Below are 23,267 nucleotides of genomic sequence, written 5' to 3'. Positions count from 1 at the left end.
CTCTTTTTATATATTTTGTTTGTCTGGTTGATTTGTTTGTGAAGTAAATGTTAGCTCTTTCACGAGCCTCGATTCAGTATACAAAAAAAAAAAAAAAAAATCGATTTTGGTTCATGTCCGAATCCAGATCCGGCATATCAGTGGGATACAAAACATAAACTGTTCAGCCTGGCGGAGGTATGCTCTCTACGAGTGCTGTTCTAGTTAAAGTCTCAGGTATGTCTCGACCAGGATTAGAACCACCACCAACCTTTCAGCCTCAGAGCAGACGCTCTGTATTATGCCAACGAGGCTTGTTCTGTTTATTTCACGAGACGATATCTCAAAAGACTATATGCCATTGCGTGCCGATAGCCTAGGTCTCCCTCCTTGAGATCAAATGGTTTGCACAAGTGTATTATTAAAAAGAAGAGAACGTTAAAATTGGATGAAGCTGATGATAAGGATAGGATTAGGATGTAGAAAATGAATAAATTGTTAAATTACGTTAATTGGATTCACATAGATATGGTCCCTTGTATGTAATGTTTACTTTCCTGAGGATAAATTTGCCACATTCCCTCTTGTGTCTTTGCCATCCTGCCATTTCACTTCCCTCTCCTTTTTATCAACCATTGATCAACTTTAATGAGCGATTATCAGTAAAGCAATGAAAATGTGTTAAAGTTGGATGAGTGCATATGTAGTGTACAGGAGGAAGGGTGGGTCAAACATTCCACCATATTCCTGTATGTAATACATATATGGCCTGAGAAACAGAAGAAAAAGTCATTTGAGATCTTGCAAGACTCACAAAGAAAAGAAGGTGAATATTTTGAGATTAGACAAAGAGGTTTATATGAAGGTAGTGTGAAAGCATGGGTAAAGAATGAATGCAGTTTGCTTGTTAAGATAACTCTGAAGGTGATGGCAAAGAGTGGTTCAGGATTGTGAGTGCTTCCTGAGTTTTTAAACACTGATGCGATTTAACACTAAGCTACGTTATTAGACTAAAAGGGTGTATAATGTGGTGAAAATTCAAAGATGTCCACATCGACTCCGATTAAGAGTTTTAATCCACTTGAATGTAACACATCTACAGAAAAAGTACAAGGCACTATGAAGCAAGCATCCTCAACCATAATGAGGCAATGTACATGGCATATTGTTTAATCATTCTTACCAAACTTGAAGCCGCACAATTGCAGAAATGAATCCCTCCCCTGCAACAGGTGGTTTTATAGGCAGTGAGCAGACATGCGTGGATGCATCATGAACTGCATCTTTAATGAGTGGTCAGGGAGGAGGGGGCACTGCACGGAGATGTAATCCTTAGTTTCATATCACATGGTATGGCCGATGCAACTAATTAAATGATAGTTGGCTGCAAATATTACTAGGGCATGGCACTGCCGGGAAAAGGAAGGAAATGCACTCTCCTTCTATCATATAATAATAATAATAATAATTCATTTATTTTGTATAGCACTTTTCCAGAAGCCCAAAGGCGCTTTGACAGAGTGGAAAACATAATGCATAACAATACATGAAAACAACAATTGCAAAAAGACAAGAATCAATAGGGAAATATTTAAAGCAAAAGGAGGGAGAAGGAGAAGAGATAGTCAGGGGTTAAATGCTGTGGGTTGAATGTTGAATGCAGTGTTGAACAGGTGGGTCTTCAGTGATGTTTTGAATGTGGTGAGTGAGGAGGAGTCTCTGATGGTGTGAGGTAGTGAGTTCCAGAGGGTGGGAGCAGCGATGGAGAAGGCCCTGTCCCCCCAGGATCTGAATTTGGTCCGGATGGGGGGGGGGGTCAGGAGGTTGGTACCAGCAGAGCGGAGGTTGCGGGTGGGAGTGTGTCTGGAGAGGAGGTCAGCCAGGTAGGATGGGGCCAGGTTATGGAGGGCTTTGTATGTCAAGAGGAGGATTTTGTACTGGATTCTCTGGGGGATGGGGAGCCAGTGAAGCTTGTAAAGGACGGGGGTGATGTGGTCACGGGTCCGGGAATGGGTGAGTAGACGGGCAGCGGAGTTCTGAATGTATTGGAGTTTACTGGTGATTTTTGCGGGTGAACCATAGAGGAGGCTATTGCAGTAGTCCAGACGGGAGGTGATGAAGGCGTGGATGAGGGTTTCTGCAGCCGTGGAGGAGAGGGATGAGCGGAGACGGGCAATGTTTTTCAGGTGAAAGAAGGCTGACTTTGTGATCTGTTTAGTGTATTTGTCGAAGGAAAGGGTTTGGTCAAAGATGACGCCAAGATTCCGGATGAGAGGGGAGGTGGATACTGGGATACCGTCGATGTTGAGGGCAAAGTTATGGGTGGATTTTGTGAGCGTTTTTGGGCCAATGATGATTATTTCAGATTTATCACAGTTAAGCTTGAGGAAGTTGATTTGAAGCCAGGATTTTATTTCAGTGATGCAGTTTGTCAGGATAGAGTGGGTGTCGGTGGAGACGGACTTGGTGGAGATGAAAAGCTGGATGTCATCGGCGAAGCAGTGGAATTGGAGACCATGACGGCGGATTAAGTGACCGAGGGGGGACAGGTAAAGGATGAAGAGGAGGGGGCCAAGAACTGAACCTTGGGGGACACCTTGGGGGAGGGGAGCAGTGGGGGATTTGCAGTTATTGATGGAGATGAACTGGCGTCTGTCAGAGAGGTATGATTTAATCCAAGAGAGGGCAGTGCCGGTAACGTTAAATAATAATAATAATAATAATAATAATGCATTTATTTTATATAGCGCTTTTCAGGAAGCCCAAAGACGCTTTGACAGAGTGCAAAACATAATGCATAGCAAAACATAAAAACAATTGCAAAAAAAGAAGAATCAATAGGGAAATATTCAAAGCACAAAGGAGGGAGAAGGAGAGGAGATAGTCAGGGGTTAGATGCTGTGGGTTAAATGTTGAATGCAGTGTTGAACAGGTGGGTCTTGAGTGATGTTTTGAATGTGGTGAGTGAGGAGGAGTCTCTGATGGTGTGAGGTAGCGAGTTCCAGAGGGTGGGAGCAGCGATGGAGAAGGCCCTGTCCCCCCAGGATCTAAATTTGGTCCGGATGGGGGGGGGTCAGGAGGTTGGTACCAGCAGAGCGGAGGTTGCGGGTGGGAGTGTGTCTGGAGAGGAGGTCAGCCAGGTAGGATGGGGCCAGGTTATGGAGGGCTTTGTAGGTCAAGAGGAGGATTTTGTACTGGATTCTCTGGGAGATGGGGAGCCAGTGAAGCTTGTAAAGGACGGGGGTGATGTGGTCACGGGTCCGGGAATTAAAGGTGGATTCAAGTCGGGTGAGGAGGATGGTGTGATCGATGGTGTCAAAGGCAGCGCTGAGGTCGAGGAGGACGAGAATGTTGAGGTTGCCAGCGTCAGAGGAGAGGAGAAGGTCGTTGGTGATTTTGAGGAGAGCAGTTTCAGTACTGTGGTTGGAGCGGAATCCGGATTGGAATGTTTCATACAGGTTATTGGCAGAGAGATGATGTTTGAGTTGAGTGGCTACAGCACGTTCCAAAACTTTTGACAGAAAGGGTAGGTTGGAGATGGGTCTGAAGTTGTTTAGGGTGTCAGGGTTTAGACCAGGTTTTTTTTAGAATGGGGGTAACAGCAGCAATTTTGAGGGAAGGTGGGACGATGCCTGTAGACAGGGAGGAGTTTATTGTTGCAATGATAAGTGGAGAGAGAGCAGGGAGGGAGGCCTTGACAAAGCTGGAGGGGATGGGGTCAAGAGTGCAGGTGGCAGTTTTCATTCCTATGAGGAGTTCAGAGAGGTCAGTAGGGGAGATTGGGGAGAACCGAGACAGGGGATGGCAGGACAAGGGGGGGCAGGTGGTTGGAGGGGGAGCGAGTGCGGCGGTGGTCAAGCTGTTGTAGATGTTGTCAATTTTGCGTTGGAAGAAAGAGAGGAAGGAGATGCAGTTGTCTACTGTGAATGACTGGGTGGTGGTGTTCAGGGGGCGGAGGAGTTTGTTTATTGTCGAGAAGAGTGCTTTTGGGTTTCCAGAGCCAGAGTGGATACTTTGAGAGTAGTAGGCGGAGCGGGCGCGGGAGAGGGCATCTTTGTAGTGTTGTAGGTGGTCCTTGTAGGCTTGGGAGTGAACTGTGAGACCCGTTTTATTGCGGAGTCTTTCAAGTTGGCGAGCACGAGTTTTCATCAGGCGGAGTTCAGGGGTAAACCAGGGAGCAGAATGGGTGAAAGAAACTGTTTTGGTTTTTACAGGCGCAAGCTGGTCAAGGCAGGAGGAGAGAGTGTGGTTGTAGTAGTCAGTGAGGTCGGAAGGGGTGTGGAGGTCAATGAAGGGAGAAGTGGACATTTTTTCAGAGAGGGTGGATGAGAATGAGGTAGGTGAAAGAGCGTTTAGCTTACGGAAGTTGATAGTGCGATAATGCCTTGGTGTTGGGGCGGGGATGTTGATGGGGCGGGGATATGAAGCTTACTTTCTCCTGCTGGTCGTATTCTTCTTTCGTATTCTTCACAAGGTTGCGGGGTAGCATCATTGGCTGAGGGCACGGCTGTGCCACTGATGCAATGCCCTCTGTAAATTAGGGCAGGAATTTAGAATTTGTTAATGGTGCCTGCGATAGCTCGTCTACTTTTTGTGAAGGACACCGACTGTCGGATCTTTAGCGTCCACCAACTAATGCCGACAAACGGGACGCTCGTTTAACGTCCATTCGAGGGATCGCACACACATTGATGAATCACCCTGCCTGTGAAACATTGGGATGACAGTTTATAGCTGGGTTTGGGATTCAAACCCAGCTTAGACAGCTTAGAGTCATGTGTGTGGACCTCTGGCCCATCCTGTCAGCCCACCCTTTTTCTGAAAACTGATGAAAACACTGTGTGATGTTTGCTTCAGCAGTCGAGAAAGAGTTGCAATTGTTGATGGCACTGTGTTTTCGACTTGTGGCAATCCTTCAATTCAATACGCAGAAATATCATAATTTTGACCATACCTACGCAAGTAGGAATTGAGAATGGAAATCTGTCAATGCATTCCTCCACTCTCCTTAGCATGATGCAATGGGCTTGGAGTTGGTTAAAAACGAACTTGTGGTTTATTCATATTCAATACTAGTCCAGCAGCTGGAGTCCCATGGACATACCTGTGTTTTCACTTTACCACAATGTCTAAGGGTAATATAAGAACATGCATATACATTGCATTACAGCTTCAACTGTTCCACAAAATCTCCTAATGGATATATTTTAATCGCAATATGCACATTTTCTGTCATCAAAAAGTATTGTTATGCTTTTGGGGTAGGGATGAAATACCTTGGCCCAGATAGAATCGTGTTGGTTTAGAATGCTCTGAGTGTCACGAAGAAGAAGAACCCACCTCGATGTAAATTAAGTGAGGCTGACTGTCTGGGTAAGATTGTACATGTGTCTTCATACAAGGGGTGGAGCTATGTTAATTAGGTAGGGCTTAAGGATAAACCCCAGTGTGTAATTGCCCTGTGATTTTTCCCTTCGTTGTTATTGCATCAAAAAGGGCTGCCATTACAACAACAACGATCGCACTGTAAATGGACTTATTCACTCACAATGCCGCCAGGGCTAACCATCACCCAGCACATTTGCTGATCGGCAAGGGAACGACGTCATCCGAACATTCCTGAACGAAGATTGGACTCCGCACCCCACGACTCGTGATGGGGAGGCCACGCCCCAGCCTTCATGATTGAGTAGCGCTCGGTGAATGGACAGAGTGTGACGTCAGCATGGAAGATTCGGGAGCTGAAGGAAAGAGAATGCAGTCGTGCCATTTTTGTCTCTCTTTCTGTCCTGGCGGTTGGAGGCAGTCGCATTTCCTCTTTGTTCCGGCTTGGTCGCGGGGTGTGTGGTCTTTGGTTCGTTTTCGCTCTTGGGAAAGGACTGGTGAGAAACAGCAGTTCGGAACAGTCGGAACTACAAGGCACAGAATCAACGTCGGCGGTGGACTGGGTCCGCGTCGTGTTTCCTCTGGTCATCGAAGAGCGCATTCCGCGCCATTTTGTGTGTTTCCCGCGCGGTGGTTTTGAGGTGACAAGCGACCGGCAAGCCTTACCAGCCATTTGGGGACGCAAAGCTGAGTGCTGGCCGATTACCACAGCATCATTTATTTTCTTGTACTTTCGTTTTCCCCACGTTTGTATGCGAGTCTGAGTGGAGGGTCCCTCATTTAGGAATTATAGCTTTTACCTCACCTTTCATTGTTATTTGCATTTATTTTCATTAAATCATTATTTGTTGAATTTGACTTTTCTTGTCCTGATTCGTTTGTGTCTGTGGGGATCGGATAACCCCTGTGTGTGTTCCCTATCAGGTAAGACCTTGAACCTTCCCACGCATGTCACTACCGCAAAGTTGGGTATATGCCTCAGAGTTAAAGCTTGTTTTGGCCATTCGTCCTCTTGGGGTCTTAACCCCAGGGACACGACAGTATGCATGACCACTGGAAATGTGAAAATAAGTGGAAAATGCTATACAAGGCTTGCTCTGTCTTTTTGTTGCGATCAATCGCCCCCTCTCTCTGAGATATGCTATGTTAAGCAGAGGACGCGGGAGCAGACCACATGTACCGGAGATGAGACCTATTGCCCAGTAAAAGGCCTAAGCTGAATTATTTGTAATCAAAAAGTAGCATGTTGAATAAAACTATTGTTGCAACAGTGTATACATTGAATGAAAACAAATGTAGAGCAGAAGTAATATACAGTAATGCCTTGCCTAACGCTGCCCCATACAATGCTGATTCGTTATGTAGCTCTCTGTTCTGGAGAAAATCTTCATGAAAAAAATGAAGAAAATCCATAACACACATCTACTAATCGCTTTGGGCTGCCCAAGACCTCACTTGCCCACTATTCGTCGTCGTGTGAATTGGTATGGTCGGCGCCTTAGCAGGGTATATTTACTTATTCATTGTGCATTAGTTTGCATGCCCCCTCGTCCCTACTGTGTCCGTTGACCGCCTGGTCCGTACCGTTTATGACAGTGTCTCATCTCCCCTCTTCCCTGTACTTTTTATAATAAACCTCATTATAATTATGAGACATCTTCCAACCTTATGCCTCTCTTGCATATGCTGTCATTCTTTCTGTGTTTGATACTCATTGCACTGACCGTAAATTTCACTACCACGCAATGGAAACCAATTTGACGAGTTTAATTGTGACGTTATCCGTTTGTTTGACAACCCAATCTGTTTGTTTGTGTGTGCAGGCGAAGGACAGCGATGACGATGATGAAGTGGCCGTTATTGTCGATAGAGATCATTTCATGGACCAATTTTTCGAGCAGGTTAGTTTTGGTCTGAGCAGGTATTTAACACATTTAAATCCATCTATTTGAAGAGAACCAAGAGATGGATATGATTAAATAGTAGAATGCTGATATGCACATTGTAGAGTATAAATATAGTCGTTTGAGGTGATTGTCTGCATATATATGGTCAAGAAGGAATGAGAGGTTAAAGGGAAAGTCATCGAAGGAAGGAAATACTCTAAAAATGATGGAAGCTCAGGCTTCAGCATAATATGTGTTTTAATCATCAGGTGGAGGAGATACGAGGAGACATTGAGAAAGTGGCGGAGAATGTACAGGAGGTGAAACGAAAACACAGCGCCATCTTATCCGCACCCAACACTGATGAGAGTAAGGTCACAAAGTACTCAACACCAGAAATACAGCTTGTAAGGGGCATTTTTATGTGTGTGATGCTCAATATTTAGCAAACGGTATTCTACACTGGTTATTGGTCACTGTAGTTGCTCCAGGTCTAACATGACACTTTCCATTCTCCTGTGGTTCCACCACCCCTCACTCATGTGTTATTTATGCCAAAGCATATGCTGTCATTTCTCTGGCTATAGGGAACACAACAACAAAGGATGAAAGATAGAGGTGAAACGATAGTTAGAAGGATTCAATCAGCAAGTGTTTTTTTTTTGTATTTTTTTTTTGTATACAAGATCGAGGGTCATGTAATAGCTAACACATTAAACACAAAAAGCATAAATGGACACATAAAACATAGTAAAGGGAGCGGGAAACAAGAGGGGGGGGGGGGGGAGAGAGGGAAGCACAACAGTGGAGAACAAGGACATTGAGAGATCTGTGGAAGGGAGAGGGCTGGGGCGAGGAGTGGAGGGGAGAGGAGGGGTACATGGTATAAAGCAAATTAACACTACTAGGAATTTCAGGAAAGAAGTTGAAGATTGAAAGAGGTGGATTTGTGGTGTTTTAACGGGGGTAGAAAAGGGGAGCTACGCTGGAGAGGAGTCGGTAGAAGACAGAAAAACCACCAACCTTCCTGTGGTGAGAGAGTGAAAGGCCCTTAGAATCAGCTTCATCACGGAAGATACCAATAATTCCAAAAGCCTTGGTTTCTACAGCGTGAAGCCGAGCTAGGTGTGAGGCAGGAGCACCAGCAAAGAGCAGAGAGGAGTACTCCATCAAGCTGCGGATGAAAGCTTTGTATGTGGTGTGGAGCTCAGAAATGCCCAGAAAGGACTTCGCACGATGGAGGATGCCCAGACGGCGACTGGCTTTGGAGGCCAGCTTGGAAATGTGGTTTTCCCAGGACAGATCATGGCAGATTGTGAGACCCAAAAGCTTGAGTGACAGAACTTCTTCAAGAGGATTGTTGAGAAAGTAGATGGGACGGTTGTCCAGACGGTCTTTACGGAGAGACATAGTGAGAGTGTGAGATTTGTCAGGATTGAAAGACATGTTCCACTTGTTTGACTAGTTTGTGATATTGTCCCGGACTGCAGAGAATGAAGAGGCGGCTGCCTGCCGAGCTGAGGGTTGAGATATGGAGCGACAGAGAGTGGAGTCATCAGCAAAGAGGTAGAGAGGATTTTCCAGAGAGTCAGTGAGATCATTAATGAAGATCAGAAAAAGCACAGGGCTCAGGGCCGGTATTCATATAACTTCTTAATTTAAGACTACTTAACTGCTAAGTACCCCACTTTGCTGAGTGGGGTTGTTATCGTGAAATTCATAAACACTCTTAAGTACCCTGCTTAGCTAAGTGCCCCGCTTAAAGTTATGAAGATTGTCTCAAGTGGTTTCCAAGGCTCGATGTCACATTTCATTGCCGTTTATGTTCATTTTCTGTGGTTTGGCGACAGACCAACGACAGTTATTACTGAGTTCCAAGGCCAAGTCATTGTTGAATTGCTATAAATGCCGTGTATGAAGAGCCGTCTTCTCACACTCAACATGGACAAGAGGAAGAGAAAACCGAATTTCTCCGAGATTGAGAAACTCCGACTAGTGGATATGTATGAGAGAGAAATGTCGGTTATTCGAGGTAAATGCAAATAATATCAGCAAGATCCAGTATTGTCTGTCGATCCAAACGATACCTTTGATAAAGCTGAAGGTCATGGTAAATTTCCAATGTGTGAACTCTGTCACGAAAAACACGTTCGCGACGCATTGCCCGCCTTCGGTCTATATCAAACTGCACTGCTAACATCAGAGCTGCCATATCCCTTGAGCGAACTGAACCGAATGACAGAATATTCAATCTAGTAACCACCCACCCTAAAGTGAAGACTGCCTTGGAGGTGTCTTAAATTTAGGGGCCAATTTAAGTGAGTTTCATGAGATAAGTAGCATATTGAATTCCACTTGTTCGGTCCACTTAAGTTAAGATGGTACTTGTTGGCCCCACTTTGACTGAAGTAGCTTTATGAATACCGGCCCAGAACACGGCCTTGAGGAACTCCAGCCTGAACAGGAAGGGGCGATAAGGGAATTCCATTCCGGGCCACACGTTGACTGTGACCAGAGAGGAAGTTGGCATGCCATGTGTGGAGGTTTCCATGGATACCATTTGGAGGAGAGTTTGGTGAGCAGGGCGGGGTGCCAGACCGTATCGAAGGCATGAGATATGTCAAGGGAGACAGCTCTGATTTCCTGTTTGGCGTTGAGGACCTCCACCCATTGTTGAGACAGCAGAAGCAGCATGTCTAGAGTAGAGTTACCTGGTCTGAATCCAAATTGATGATCCGAGATCAAGCCATTGGAGAAGAGGAAGGATTTGATATCAGAAGCGATGATTGATTCCATGACCTTGTTGATGATTGGGAGCAGGCTGATTGGTCTGTAGTTGCAAGGATCTGTTTTTGCACCTTTTTGTGTAAAGCGGTAATGTTGGCTGCTTTCCAAGCAGATGGCAGATGACCTTTAGCAAAAGAGGGTGTGAAGAAAACAGAGAGAGAGGGTGAGATAGAGGGGCAGAGAGGGTGAGATTTTAGGACCTGTAGGCTGATTCTGTCTAATCCAGTTGCAGAATCAAAGTCGATGTTTGACAGAAACTTCTCCACCTTGTTAGAAGAGATGGACACAGAGTCCAGGAGCAGCTGCGTTTGACTGGGTAAGGTGGTTACAGAGAGTGTTGGGTTTGGGACACAAGATTTTGAGGCAAACACACGCCTGTGTGTGCCTCAGTTGAGGCAATCGGCTCTGTTACGTGCTGTGTCAGTTGTGGATCTGTTTGAGGTAAGGGAGGGGATGGAAGGGGAACAAACACCAGAAACAGATTTGACCAGACACCACCAGGATTTTGAGGAGGGAGAAAGGTTTGAGAGTTCAGTCTTGAGAGTAGAGAGATATTGTTTCCTGGCTTTCCTGAGGGTAGACACACATTTGTTCCGAGCTTTGTGGAAGGAAATGAGATTGCCTTCAGTTAAATTTGCCTTCCATGAGGCGAAGGCAAGTTGTTTCAGGGCAACTGCCTCACCACAAGAATCAGTGTACCATGGATGGGAGGAAGGGTATGACAACTGAAGACGAGATTGGATAAATCTGTGCATGAGAGAGAGCAATTTTCTTTGGAATAATTCCTAGGATGAGTTGATGTCAGAGGCAGTGGAGATGGGAGACCAGTCCAGATGATTGATGGCTGCTTGAAGACCATGCCAGTCGGCCTGAGTGAAATGCCAGACTCGACGCTGAGGAGGCTCTCTGAGAATGGCCACTTTAACAAGGAAATGATCAAATGAACCCACTGGAGCACAAAAAGAACAGCAGACATTTTCAGGGAAGTTAGTCATAACCAAGTCCAGAAGAGATGATGTACCGTTGAATGAGATCCGCGTCGGGAAATTGACAGATTGTGTCAGTCCCAGTGAGTCATAGAAGTCCTTTGCTGAGGTGCCATGGCTGGTTTGAGAGGTACCCACACCCAGCCAGCTGGCGTGATGGTAGTTGAAGTTGCCACATATGAGGAAGAGAGAGTTGGGATGAGTGGATAGAAGTTGGTCCATGTTGTCAGACAGCGAGATGTAAATGGAGTCATCACTGTTTGGCGGACAGTACAACATACATATGAACAAAAGGTGGGAGTGGAGGGGAAGCCATAGCCAAAGGTACTCCTGGGGGTGGGGTGGAGAGAGGGCAGTGCAGGGAGAGTGAAGAAGAGAGTTTTTGATAAATATAGCAACACCACCACCAGGACGAGGCTCAGGTCTATCATACCGGAGGAGGGAGTAACCAGGGAGAGATATTAAGGAATCAGAGACATCTTGAAGGAGGAAAGCTTCTGTTCAGCTAATTAAGTCTGGTTTGTCAGAAGCAACCTGTATGGAGAGATCAGTCAGGTTGGAGTGAAGGCCCCGGATGTTTGAGGTCCATACTGTTAAGGAAGAGGATGGGGGAGCATCGGATACAAGACAGGGGAGGGGAGGAGTGGGGTAAGATGAGGAAGAGAAGGAGGTAGGGAGAGCTGTTGATAGTGTGTCGGAGATTTCATAAGAGCTAGGAGAAAGTGAAGGATGAGGAGGACAAAAGGTTTGATAGTGATTGAAAGAGGAACAGTGAGGGGTTGTTTGAGGGGGGGGGGGCATGGCAGAGTGAGGAAGAAGGTTGGAGTAGGTGGAGGTATGGGTTGGAAGGGAGAGGAAGTGGGGAGGAGGCTGCTTTGAGGAGGAGGGTTGAGAGGGGAGAATTGGAGAAAAATGGAGGGTGGGGAGATTTGAAGGGGATGTGGGAGGGGGGAGTTTTGAAGTGTAGGGCCGAGGGGGAATTTAGGAGGGGAGGGGGGAGGGAGGGGGAGATTTGAAGGGGGAGTTTGGGAGGTGAGGGGGGAGATTTGAAGGGGAGGGGGGAGTTTAGGAGGGGAGAAACGAGGGGAGAGTTTAGGTGGTGAGGGGGAGTTTAGTAGGGGAGGGTGAGTTTGGATTTTACAAAGTGTTGGACGATTATTGGAAAAACGAACATTTATTGCAAAATGAGTTTCTTTTGATTTTCAAGTCGGAGGTCCGTTTGAAAACGTTGGAGGGGGGCTGGAATGCAGGTGGGCTTAGGGAATGTAGAAACAAAGAACTGTAGAAGATTGTATTTTTTTTCGAAATGGAGTGATTTGATGGGCAAATTGAAGAAAACCGTTTAAAGAGGAAGGAGGTAGGGAGAGCCATGAGGAGAAGGAATTTTTTTTTTTTTTAATTGTATTTTTTTTTGGAATTAAGACTTTAAACAAAGGGTAAGATGTTCGGGGAAAGTCTGGGGTGAAAAGAAAGACAAAGAAAAAAGCAATACAGTGAGAGAACGAAAGTAAATAGACAAACAACCGCCGAGGAGACAGGGAAGCCTCAAGGGACCAGGCCCTAAATGCGGCATGAACAAAACGACTATTACACACAGGTATGCACGATTTACAACCAATATCTTACTAGAAACACACAGTAGACATATGCACAGTAAAATAAACAGTAGAATTTTGACAAAACACAAACGGTAAAAACACTTTCCTTTGATGACGTGGAGCTCACTTTACCAATGATGGTTAGAAACATGCTTGATACGGATAAAGTGTTGCACGGATTATTTTTTTTACTATCTTTAAACAAATATGGTTCTAAAGTGATAAAAGGATAAATTTATGAGTTTAATCCAGTGTGCTTTAACCAGGAAATAGGAGGGCATGTCATACACCCAGTCAGTGAAGCTGCATCATTGGTAAAGTGAGCAATTTCTCCTGGGACTGGGATGGCAAAAGGAGAGACATGTTTGTGATATTCCAAAAGAGGCATCAAAGGGGATGTGGAGAAGGGCAAGTATTGTATCAAAGTATCAAAGTATCAAAGGGGAAGTATTGTTATGGGTCAACATTACATATAGCGATAAGATCATATGAGGAGGCATCTGGTGTGTTTTAAGGGACAGGCAAATGAGGATAGATGAATTGTGATTGACAGATGAAACAAGAGATAAATATAGACAGTGTAGATGAAAGAGGGAAAAGGATGGAGATGAAAGTAGGCGGGGGGAGGTTTGGAGGGTAAGCTGAATAGAAGGAAGTGAATTATTCAGGGAATGTCAGAACGAGAATACATGTTGTTTGGACCGGGATAATGAACCTGGACATATTTGAGACACGCAAACCTGACCTGAAAGGGTGTTAATGAACCAGTGCATGGAATTTGAAACTTATCAACTGGTATATATAAGACTTACTTTTCCAAACATTTTGGCACGATCAAGTTGAATAGCTTGCTTTATTCCCAGTTTGGTGAATGGTATTCCGCCCCATAGTGACATCACTTCTAAGTGATAAATTGGTGAAGTCTTTGCAACCAACTGTGGTTTGTAAACTCCAATGATTATAATATCAATGCAGAGCGAGAGATTTGTAAATTGCTTCATGTAGGATATACTTGCTATATGTTTCAGAACACCGATGGCCCTGACAACGTGAGGCTCAGTATTTGAGAATTTTTTTGGGGCAGAATCCAAAGGAGTCTTGCGGTAGTCGGAGCGTGGATCGATTGCACTGAAATTTCCTGCACGCTTGCTACAAAAATGATGATCAAATACATTCAGTGACCGTTGACTTGCTCTCTCCCTGCATGTTTCCCGAGCATAACTGAGACTTTCAGCTTCCGGTTTAGGATCTGACGATCAATGTAGCCGTGATCACATTTGTGCTGTGTAGGAATTTCCTACTCTCCAGGAAATAGCCGATGGGTTTTCCTCTCTCAGCCCCCAAAGAAAACAATTTTGTTGCCAGTAGCACTGCTTGATTCCACAAAAGATTTTACAAACCAAGTCATAGGATAGCATTTTAAAATGCTCATGAAAGACAAGAGGTTTGCTTTTCTTGTGTCGGCTGCAGAATAATAACTTGCTTACCGTCTGCTTTCCACTCTTGAGTTTGAAGTCCCCACCACCTGTAATCCTTCAAAGGGGGTGGTCTGTCTGCTCCTTCATCCGCATGCATTGCTTGGAGTTCCTACAGTCCCGTAATGTATTTTTAAAGAGTTGACTCGCGGGGGGCAAACGGGGTTACATTGACTCGGTTTGTTCATTCATTTTGTATGCATATTGGGCCTGGATTTGATTACGAATTTGCCTCGCAGGTAGCTTCATTTCTCAAGATGTGGGAGGTAGCATCACAATTATTCTGCTGATGCAGTGCCCCCTGTAAGTTAGGGCAGCAATTTGAAATTTGTTCAGGGTGTTGGCAATACCTCGATTACACTTTGCTTATGTGGATAGTTAGTTGCAATGCTAGTTTTCCTGGGCTCATTGAAGAATGATCAAGCCAAGCATTGAAACTTAGCTTGAGGAACCTGTCGGAGTCATTACACGTGGGAAAATGGTGTTTTCTGGGGGGAGGGGTGCAGGGATTGGGTTTGCGGGTGAATTAAGAAAAGGCGATACTGTTATCGATGTAGAAACATTTTACTCCTATTAAATAGTAACCTGACCAGGTCATCCTGTTGTGTGGAACGGTCTGCCATGAAGGGTAGTGGATGTAGGAATGAAACGCCAATCCAAAACCATTATATTTTATACTCCCATTAACCCCTCCCCCTCCCTCCAAGCCCACCTCCTTCCAAATTTCCAGTTTTGCGTACCTGAGAGATTACTTCTGTATCAATCTTGTCTACCCTGCACGTCCTCCCCTAACCCTCATTCTTCCCCACATTCCTTGTTTGTCCAAATCTCCCTCTATTTTGTCCCTAAACCCTACTGTAGGCGTGTTTCCCCCTTCTCCTTCTACCATTCCTTTTGTTCTGTTATGTCCTGCACCATTCTATCTTCTAGCTGCTCCATGAGCCTCGACCCTCAACAAAACTAGAACGCCACTCGGTAAAGCGCATACCTACACCAGGCTGAACAGTTTATGTTTTGTATCCCACCGATAGCCTGGATCTGGCTTGTTCTTGTCACCTAACCAACTCATCCATCAAGTTTAGTCATAACTCGTCCATAACTGTTTTTAAATATCATGTTATATGTCGCTTTTCGCCCGATCTCTCAATGGTGAGCTTACACAAAAGTGTAAGCAAGGTATTGCCAACACCTTAAAATTAAATAAAGCTCGTATCCGAATCCATATTCAGATCTTCAACAAAATCAAATCGATTAGTCCTTGCCACACACCCAACGTATCCACCAAGTTTCATCCAAATCCGTCCATAACTTTTTGAGATATCGTGCTACATGTATCGGTTTTAGCCCGATCCCTCAATTGTGAAGAATCACTTACTCATTAAATAATTCTCGTATCCGAATCCATATTCAGATCTTCACTAAAATCAAATCGATTAGTCCTTGTCACACACCCAACCTTTCCACCAAGTTTCGTCCAAATCCAACCTTAACTTGTTGAGATATCCTGCTATACATATATATATATATATGTTGGTTTTAGTCCTATCACTCAATGGTGAATAATCACTTTTAAAATTCTACTAGCTGGATCCGGATCTGGATCTTCACCAAAATTGAACCAATTCTTCCTTTTCACACACCCAAACTCTCCACCAAGTTTCGTCCAAATCCGTCCACAACATTTTGAGATTTCCTGCTATATATCGTTTTTGGCTCCATCACCCAATGGTGAAGATCACTTTAAAAATTAAATAATTATCATACCCGAATTCATATTCAGAACTTCACCAAAATCAAATCGATTCGTTATTGTCACACTCCCAACCTCTCCACCAAGATTTGTCCAAATCCGTCCACAACTTTTTGAGATACCATACTATTTATCGTTTTTGGCCCTATCTCCCAATGGTGAAGAATCACGAAAAAAAAACTAGAACGCCACTCAGTAGAGCGCATACTCCCGCCGTGGGTCAAGTTGGAATAGTACGATTTCACAAAAGTTTGAGGGAGTAGTTCAGTGACAACACAAGACAAGACAACACAAGACAGACACTGCACAGATATATATTTGGAATATATAGAAGATAATGTTAAAAAAAAAACAAGGCAATTTCACTTACATTTTCGGATTCAGCGTTCAATTCTATATAAGTGGGTGTATTTTGAGGCATGTGTGACTTCAAATAAAATTGTAAGCCAGGAAAACGTTCGTTTCATTCCTTAGGGATACAACATGTAAAACTGGCCCAAACGTCAAAACAAAACTCGCTCATTTTAAGTCGTGCAAGCTAATGCGACCACTCATTCTTCTGGGAAGAATCCCGTGCACATGCTTGTCACACTTATAACTCACCTAAGTCTTTATAAGTTCATCAAATACTGACACCGCGATTGGCATTCGCTGAGGTAAATGTTGATCTCTTCTGAGGTAAAAAAAAAAAAAAAGTTTTAAAGCATTATACGTATCAAACGATACATTTTATGAAACGGGGAAACCGAATACACACTTTGGTGGTTTTAAAATGACAGAATATGTCTTTATTAGAAACAAAGAAAAAAAAGAACCATGAAGACGACGCGGCTAACAAAATACACCGCTCTAACGCATAACCACGAGTTTAACCTACATTTACAACAAATATGAAAACTATTTTCATATCACAATGTTAATTATAGAATATATAGAAGATAATCTTTTTTTAAAATGAGCCCTATCTTCCAATGGTAAACAATCCTTCAAAAAATTCCCGGATCCGGAATAATATCCTGAGCTTCACCAAAAACTAAGCAATTCTTCCTTATCCCAAGGGCAATCATCCCACCAACCTTCATCCAAATCCGTTCAGAACTTTTCCAGATATCTTGTTCACAAACACACGAACACACACACACACGGACACGATCGAATGCATTACTCCCTGGCGGGAGTAATTATACAAGCCGGATCCGAATCCAGATATTCACCAAAATCTAATCATTTCATCCTACTTACATACAGTACCTCTCTGCCAAATGTCGTCCAAAACCGTCCACAACTTTTTGAGATAGCTTGTTCACAGACAGACAAACAAACAAACAGACAGACAGACAGGGGTGAAAACATATCCACCAAAAGTGGATAGACGTAATTAGAACGTTACTCTTCTTCTTCTTCTTCTTCTTCTTCTTCTTTTTCAAAGGAATTCTTCCAAAGCAAACTGATCTCTCTCATGCACAGATTTATCCCATCTCGCCTTCAATTGTCTTACCCTTCCTCCCGTGCATGGTACACTGAATCTTGTGGTGAGGCAGTTGCCCTGAAACAACTTGCCTTTGCCTCTTGGAAGGCTAATCCAACTGAAGGAAATCTCAGTTCCTTCCACCAAGCTCGGAACAAGTGTGTGTCTACCCTCAGGAGTGCCAGGAAGCACTATCTCTCCTCACTCAAGAATGAACTCTCAAACCTGTCTCCTTCCTCCAAATCCTGGTGGCGTCTGGTCAAATCCGTTTCTGGTGTTTGTTCCCCCTCCATCCCCTCCCTTACCTCAAATGGCCACACAGTTGACATCGCACGTGACAAAGCCGAATGCCTCAACTCTGTGTTCGCCTCGAAATCCTTAGTCCCAAACCCATCTCTCTCTGTTCCCACCTTTCCCAGTCGAACCCAACTGCTCCTGGACTCTGTGTCCTTCTCTCCTGACAAGGTGGAGGAGTTTTTGTCAAACCTCGACTCTGATTCTGCAACTGGACCAGACGGCATCAGCCCACGGGTCTTAAAATCCTGCTCTGCCGCTCTATCTCACCCTCTCTCTGTTCTTTTCACCCTATCTTTTGCTCAAGGTCATCTGCCAGCATCCTGGAAATCAGCTAACATTACCGCTTTACACAAAAAAGGTGCAAAAACAGATCCTTGCAACTACAGACCAATCAGCCTGCTCCCAATTATCAGCAAAGTCATGGAATCCATCATTGCTTCGGATATGAAATCTTTCCTCTTCTCCAATGGCTTGATCTCTGATCATCAATTTGGTTTCAGACCAGGTCACTCTACTCTGGACATGCTGCTTCTGCTGTCTCAACAATGGATGGAGGTCCTCAATGCCAAACAGGAAATCAGAGCTGTCTCCCTTGACATATCAAGGGCCTTTGATACGGTCTGGCACCCAGCTCTGCTCACCAAACTCTCCTCCTATGGTATCCATGGAAATCTCCATGCATGGCTTGCGGACTTCCTCTCTGGTCGTAGTCAACGTGTGGCCCTGAATGGATTTCTCTCATCTCCCCTTCCTGTTCAGGCTGGAGTTCCCCAAGGAAGTGTGCTGGGCCCTGTGCTTTTTCTGGTCTTTATCAATGATCTCTCTGACTCTCTGGAAAATCCTCTCTATCTCTTTGCTGATGACTCCACTCTCTGCCGCTCCATTCCTCTTCCCTCAGATCGGCAGTCTGCAGCCTCCTCACTCTCTGAAGACCTGGACAAAATCACAGACTGGTCAAACAAGTGGAACATGTCTTTCAATCCTGCCAAATCTCACTCTCTTACTATGTCTCTCCGAAAAGATCGACTGGACAACCCTCCCATCTACTTTCTCAACAATCCTCTCCAAGAAGTTCTGTCACTCAAGCTTTTGGGTCTCACTATCTGCCATGATCTTTCTTGGGAAAACCACATTTCCAAGCTGGCCTCCAAAGCCAGTCGCCGACTGGGCATCCTCCGTCGTGCGAAGTCCTTCCTCGGCACACCTGAGCTCCTCACCACTTATAAGGCTTTCATCCGCAGCTCAATGGAATACTGTTCTCCCCTATGGGCTGGTGCTCCTGCCTCACACCTGGCTCGGCTTCACGCTGTTGAATCCAAAGCTTTCAAAATCATTGGAATCTCCCGCGATGAAGCTATCTCTGAGGGCCTTTCACTCACTCACCGCAGGCAGGTAGGTGGTCTTTCTGTCTTCTACCGACTCCTCTCCGGCCTTGCTCCCCCAGCTCTCTCTGTGCTCTGTCCCCCAAATATTCCTACAGGTCGCACAAGATCTGCCAGCAACCCTCTGATGGTTAAACTGCCGAAATCTCGGCTCTCTGCTCACCTTCACTCTTTCATTCCTCTTTTCTCCCGCCTGTGGAACAAACTCCCACACTCCCTTCAATCCCTCTCCTCCCTCCAGGTCTTTAAAACAGCTGTTCACCACCATCTCTTATCTTCCCCCATCCATAACCTTGATCTTTTCTACCCCCACTAATTCACCCCAGATCCACCTTGTTTGAAATTCCAACTTATTTCCTGGAAATCCTGGCAGTGTCCATATGTTTATACCTCTCCCACCCCCCCCCCCCCCCTTCACATGCCTCCCCCCCTTCACATGCCTCCCCCCCTTCACATGCCTCCCCCCCAAAGCCCTCTCCCTCCCACAGATCTCTCGATGTCTCCATGTCTCTCGGTCCCTGCTCTCAAATGTTGTGTTTGTGTCCTTCCCCCTCTCTCCCCATCTTGTCTACCGCTCCCGATGTTATTTGTTTTATGTGTCTGTTTGTCTTTCTGTGTGATTAATGTTCGCTCTTTCACGAGCCTCGATCTTGTATACAAAAAAAAAAAAAAAAAAAAAAAAATTACCTCCGCCACGCTGAACAGTTCACGTTTTGTATCCCACTGTTAGGTCGGATTTGGATCCAGACCTGAACCAAAATCTAATCGGCTTGTTCTTGTCACTTACCCAAATCATCCACCAAGTTTTGTCATAAATCATCACAACTTTTTGAAATATCAGGCTACATACCGTTTTTGCCCTATGCACTCAATGGTGAAGAATCACTTAAATGTTTTTTAATTCTAGTACCCAGATCCATCTTCGGATCTTCGCCAAAATCGAATTGATGCGTCCTTGTCACACACCCAACCTGTCCACCAAGGTTCGTCCGAATCCTTCCAAAACTTTTTGAGATACCATGCTACATATCGGTATTACCCCTATCACCCAATGGTGAAGAATCACTTCAAAAAATTATCTGATCCAGATTCAAATCTTCACCAAAATTGAATCATTTCGTCCTTGTCACATACCCAACGTGTCCACCAAGTTTCGTCTGAATCTGTCCCCAACTTTTTGAGATATCATGCTATATATTATTTTTTGCCCTATCTCTCAATGGTGATGAATCACTTGTAAAAATGAAAAAATTCTCGGATCCAGATCCATATCTTCACCAAAATACAATCATTTTGTCCGTGTCACATACCCAACCTCTCCACTAAATTTTGTTTGGATCCGTCCACACATTTTTGTGATGTCCTGTTCATAAACAAATAGACAGACAGACAAACAAACAAGAAAGATGTTGTGCAGAGCACAATACTTGCAAAATCCGTAAAAAGAAATTGACCTCAAAAATAATTGGTAGTTGAATTCAATGACCAAATATGCAAATCCTGTTCAAATTTCAAATCAATCACATGAAAATGGAGGATTTTAGAAACTACACCAAAGTTGTTGACCTTTGTCCTATGTTGGGCTTTTGGCCTACGTTGACCCAAAAATAATTGGTGGTTGAATTCAGTGAGCTGACATGCAAATCCTCTTCAACTTTCAAGTCAATCGGATGAAAATTGACAATTTTAGAAATTTTGTCTATGTTGACCTTTCGATCTCAAAAATAATTGGGGGTTGAATTGAGTGACTTAATAGGCAAATCCTGTTCACATTTCAAATAAATCGGATGAAAATTGAGGATTTTAGAAATCACACCTAAGTTGTTGACCTTTGGCCTATGTTGACCTTTGGCATATGTTGACCTTTTGACCTATGTTGACCTCAAAAATAATTGGTGGTTAAACTCAGTGGCCGGATATACAAATCCTCTTTAAATTACAAGTCGATTGGAATGAAAATTGAGGATTTTTGAAATTACACCTGTTGTTGACCTTTGGCCAGAGGAAGACAAATGATGAATTGCGAAAGATGATGGGAATAGAGCCTGTGATGGATGCTGTGAAGAGAAACAGGTTGAGATGGTTTGGTCATGTGTTGAGGAAGGATGAAAGTGACTGGTTGAGAAGAGTGATGGAAATGAATGGAGAACGAAGTAGAGGACGGGGAAGACCGAAAAAGACTTGGCTAAAGATGGTGGAAGAAGAAATGCGAGCAAGGGGGTTAACAAGGGGAGATGCAGAAAATAGGGCAAAATGGAGAAGATTGTCATGGGGCCCGCAAGGCTAACCCCCGCTCTAGCAGGGAAAATGGCCCTAAAATGCATGTTGTTGTTGTTGTTGTTGTTGACCTTTGGCCAATATTGACGTTTTGGCCTATGTTAACGTCAAAAATAATTGGTGGTTGTATTCAGTGGTCTGATATGCAAATCCTGTTCAAATTTCAAGCCATTCAGATTTTTAAAATGTCAATTTTAGATATTTTGGGCTATGTTAACGTTTTGGCCGATGTTGACTTCAAAAATATTTGGTGGTTAAGTTTGCAGACCTGATGTGTAAATCCTCTTCAAATTTCAATTCATTCAGATGAAAAATTGAGGATTTTAAGAAATTTGACAGAGTTGTTGACCTTTGGCCTATGTTGACCTTTTGACGTCAAAATCAAGAGGCTCCTTGCTTATGACCAACTCTACCATTTTGTCAAGTTTTGTGAAGATCAGTTTAAAATTGTGACCTGCAGGCGATTGACATACAGACAAACAGACAGACTAACGCAGAAGACCAACCAATATACAGTACTTGAAAAATATTCGATTTTTGCAAGCAACAAACAGACAGGGGTGAAAACATAACCTCCATCCAACTTCGGTGGCTGAGGTAACATTAAAAATAGTTAATGAATAAAACCAATAAAGGCTCACGAGAAAGAGTGCACATATGAGGTAGTTTAGTTTAGTCAGCAGGAAATATATTGTCATGAGTGGTGAACAGGCTATATAATTTTTGCATCGATATGAAATCTTTAACCTCTACCAAGCAGTTCTATTCGGTTTTAGTGTATCCGTCGGAGGCAGTTATGTCCTCGCCTTCCTCCCCATCCTTTTTCTGTGTCAGTTTTCTATGTCTCTTCTGATGTGCAACACATATTAGTGTCTTTGTGAGGTTGCTCTTTCATCAATTGGTTTCATCATTCTTCTTGCAGCTCAACTTTTGTTTGCACGAGTAATTTGAGGATGTGACCAAGAATAATGAGTCAAACAGCCAAACGTCTTTCTGTGTTTATCAACATTTCCCTCGTCAGGTTTCAATGCTCAGAAACTTTTTTGTGGCCCAGTTAGAGGCCGATGTTGCTGTTTACTTCTAGGTTTGGGTAATGACTAGGCTAGATGGCCATCTACCAGATATATATAGATGAATATATCTAAATTTGGAGGCAAACTTTATTTTATGCAAATTAATAATTGATATAAGATTAGATGAGTGTTTCAGTTAGCATCATCGTTGGAATTTTTAAGAATGTTTTTCACAAAGTACTTTTGGTTTTGCATTGAGCTAGGTCACAAACAAAATGTCACAACTCTCAAACGTTCTACACTGTATCACTCCAACAATTTCTTTTGAATCTACCACAGAGATGAAGCAGGAACTGGAGGACCTCATGGCTGATATCAAGAAGACTGCGAACCGTGTACGTTCCAAGTTGAAAAGTAAGTCCAAACTAGAAAGCATGTGAAAATGCAAAGCCCGTCCACGTCCATTTGTTTTCGTCTTCTTCTATATGCTCAAAATAACGAAAACAGTTTTTAAAAAAATACAAAAGGAAAATTGATGATTTTAAGCAGCCTTGAACTTTGAGCTTTAGATATAAAAAAATAATCAGCTTCCAGCTTTTGATGGGTGAACCAATTCAGTGACCCGATATGCAAATTCTTTAAATTTCAGGTCAATCGGGTGAAAATTGGTGATTTTACGCAACCTTGACCTTTGACCTTTTGATCTAAAAAAGCAATCGGCTTGTTGCTTTTAATTGGTGAACCAACTCAGTGACCCAATATGCAAATTCTTAAAATTTCAGGTTAATCAGATGGAATTTGATGATTTTATGTAATCCTGACCTTTGAAGTTTTGACCTTTTGACCAAATTATTAATTTGCCTTCTCCATATTATCATAATAAAACTTTGTTGAAAAATTTATGACAAAACTCAAATGGTAAATTGAAATTTCAGGTCAATTGAATGAAAATTGATGATTTTATGTGATGCTGACCTTTGACCC

At 43.7% G+C, this 23,267-nt stretch overlaps 1 protein-coding gene across 1 annotated transcript in view; it reads left to right on the top strand.

Annotated features, from left to right (window-relative positions):
* The window catches only part of LOC137430157 (syntaxin-1A), a 124,339-nt gene that overhangs the window by 48,417 nt on the left and 52,655 nt on the right, over positions 1-23,267 (top strand). Inside the window, exons 2-4 of the mRNA XM_068120786.2 lie at positions 7,188-7,265; positions 7,520-7,619; positions 22,623-22,697. Of these exons, the coding sequence (XP_067976887.1) occupies positions 7,188-7,265; positions 7,520-7,619; positions 22,623-22,697 (253 nt within the window). The remainder of the gene's footprint in view (positions 1-7,187; positions 7,266-7,519; positions 7,620-22,622; positions 22,698-23,267) is intronic.

This window comes from Myxine glutinosa, chromosome 6 (genome assembly GCF_964187855.1).
Source record: "Myxine glutinosa chromosome 6, kmMyxGlut1.1, whole genome shotgun sequence".
Taxonomy (NCBI): Eukaryota; Metazoa; Chordata; class Myxini; order Myxiniformes; family Myxinidae; genus Myxine; species Myxine glutinosa.
The sequence above is the reverse complement of the archived record's forward strand: the minus strand, read 5'-3'. Positions and strand labels throughout refer to the sequence as shown.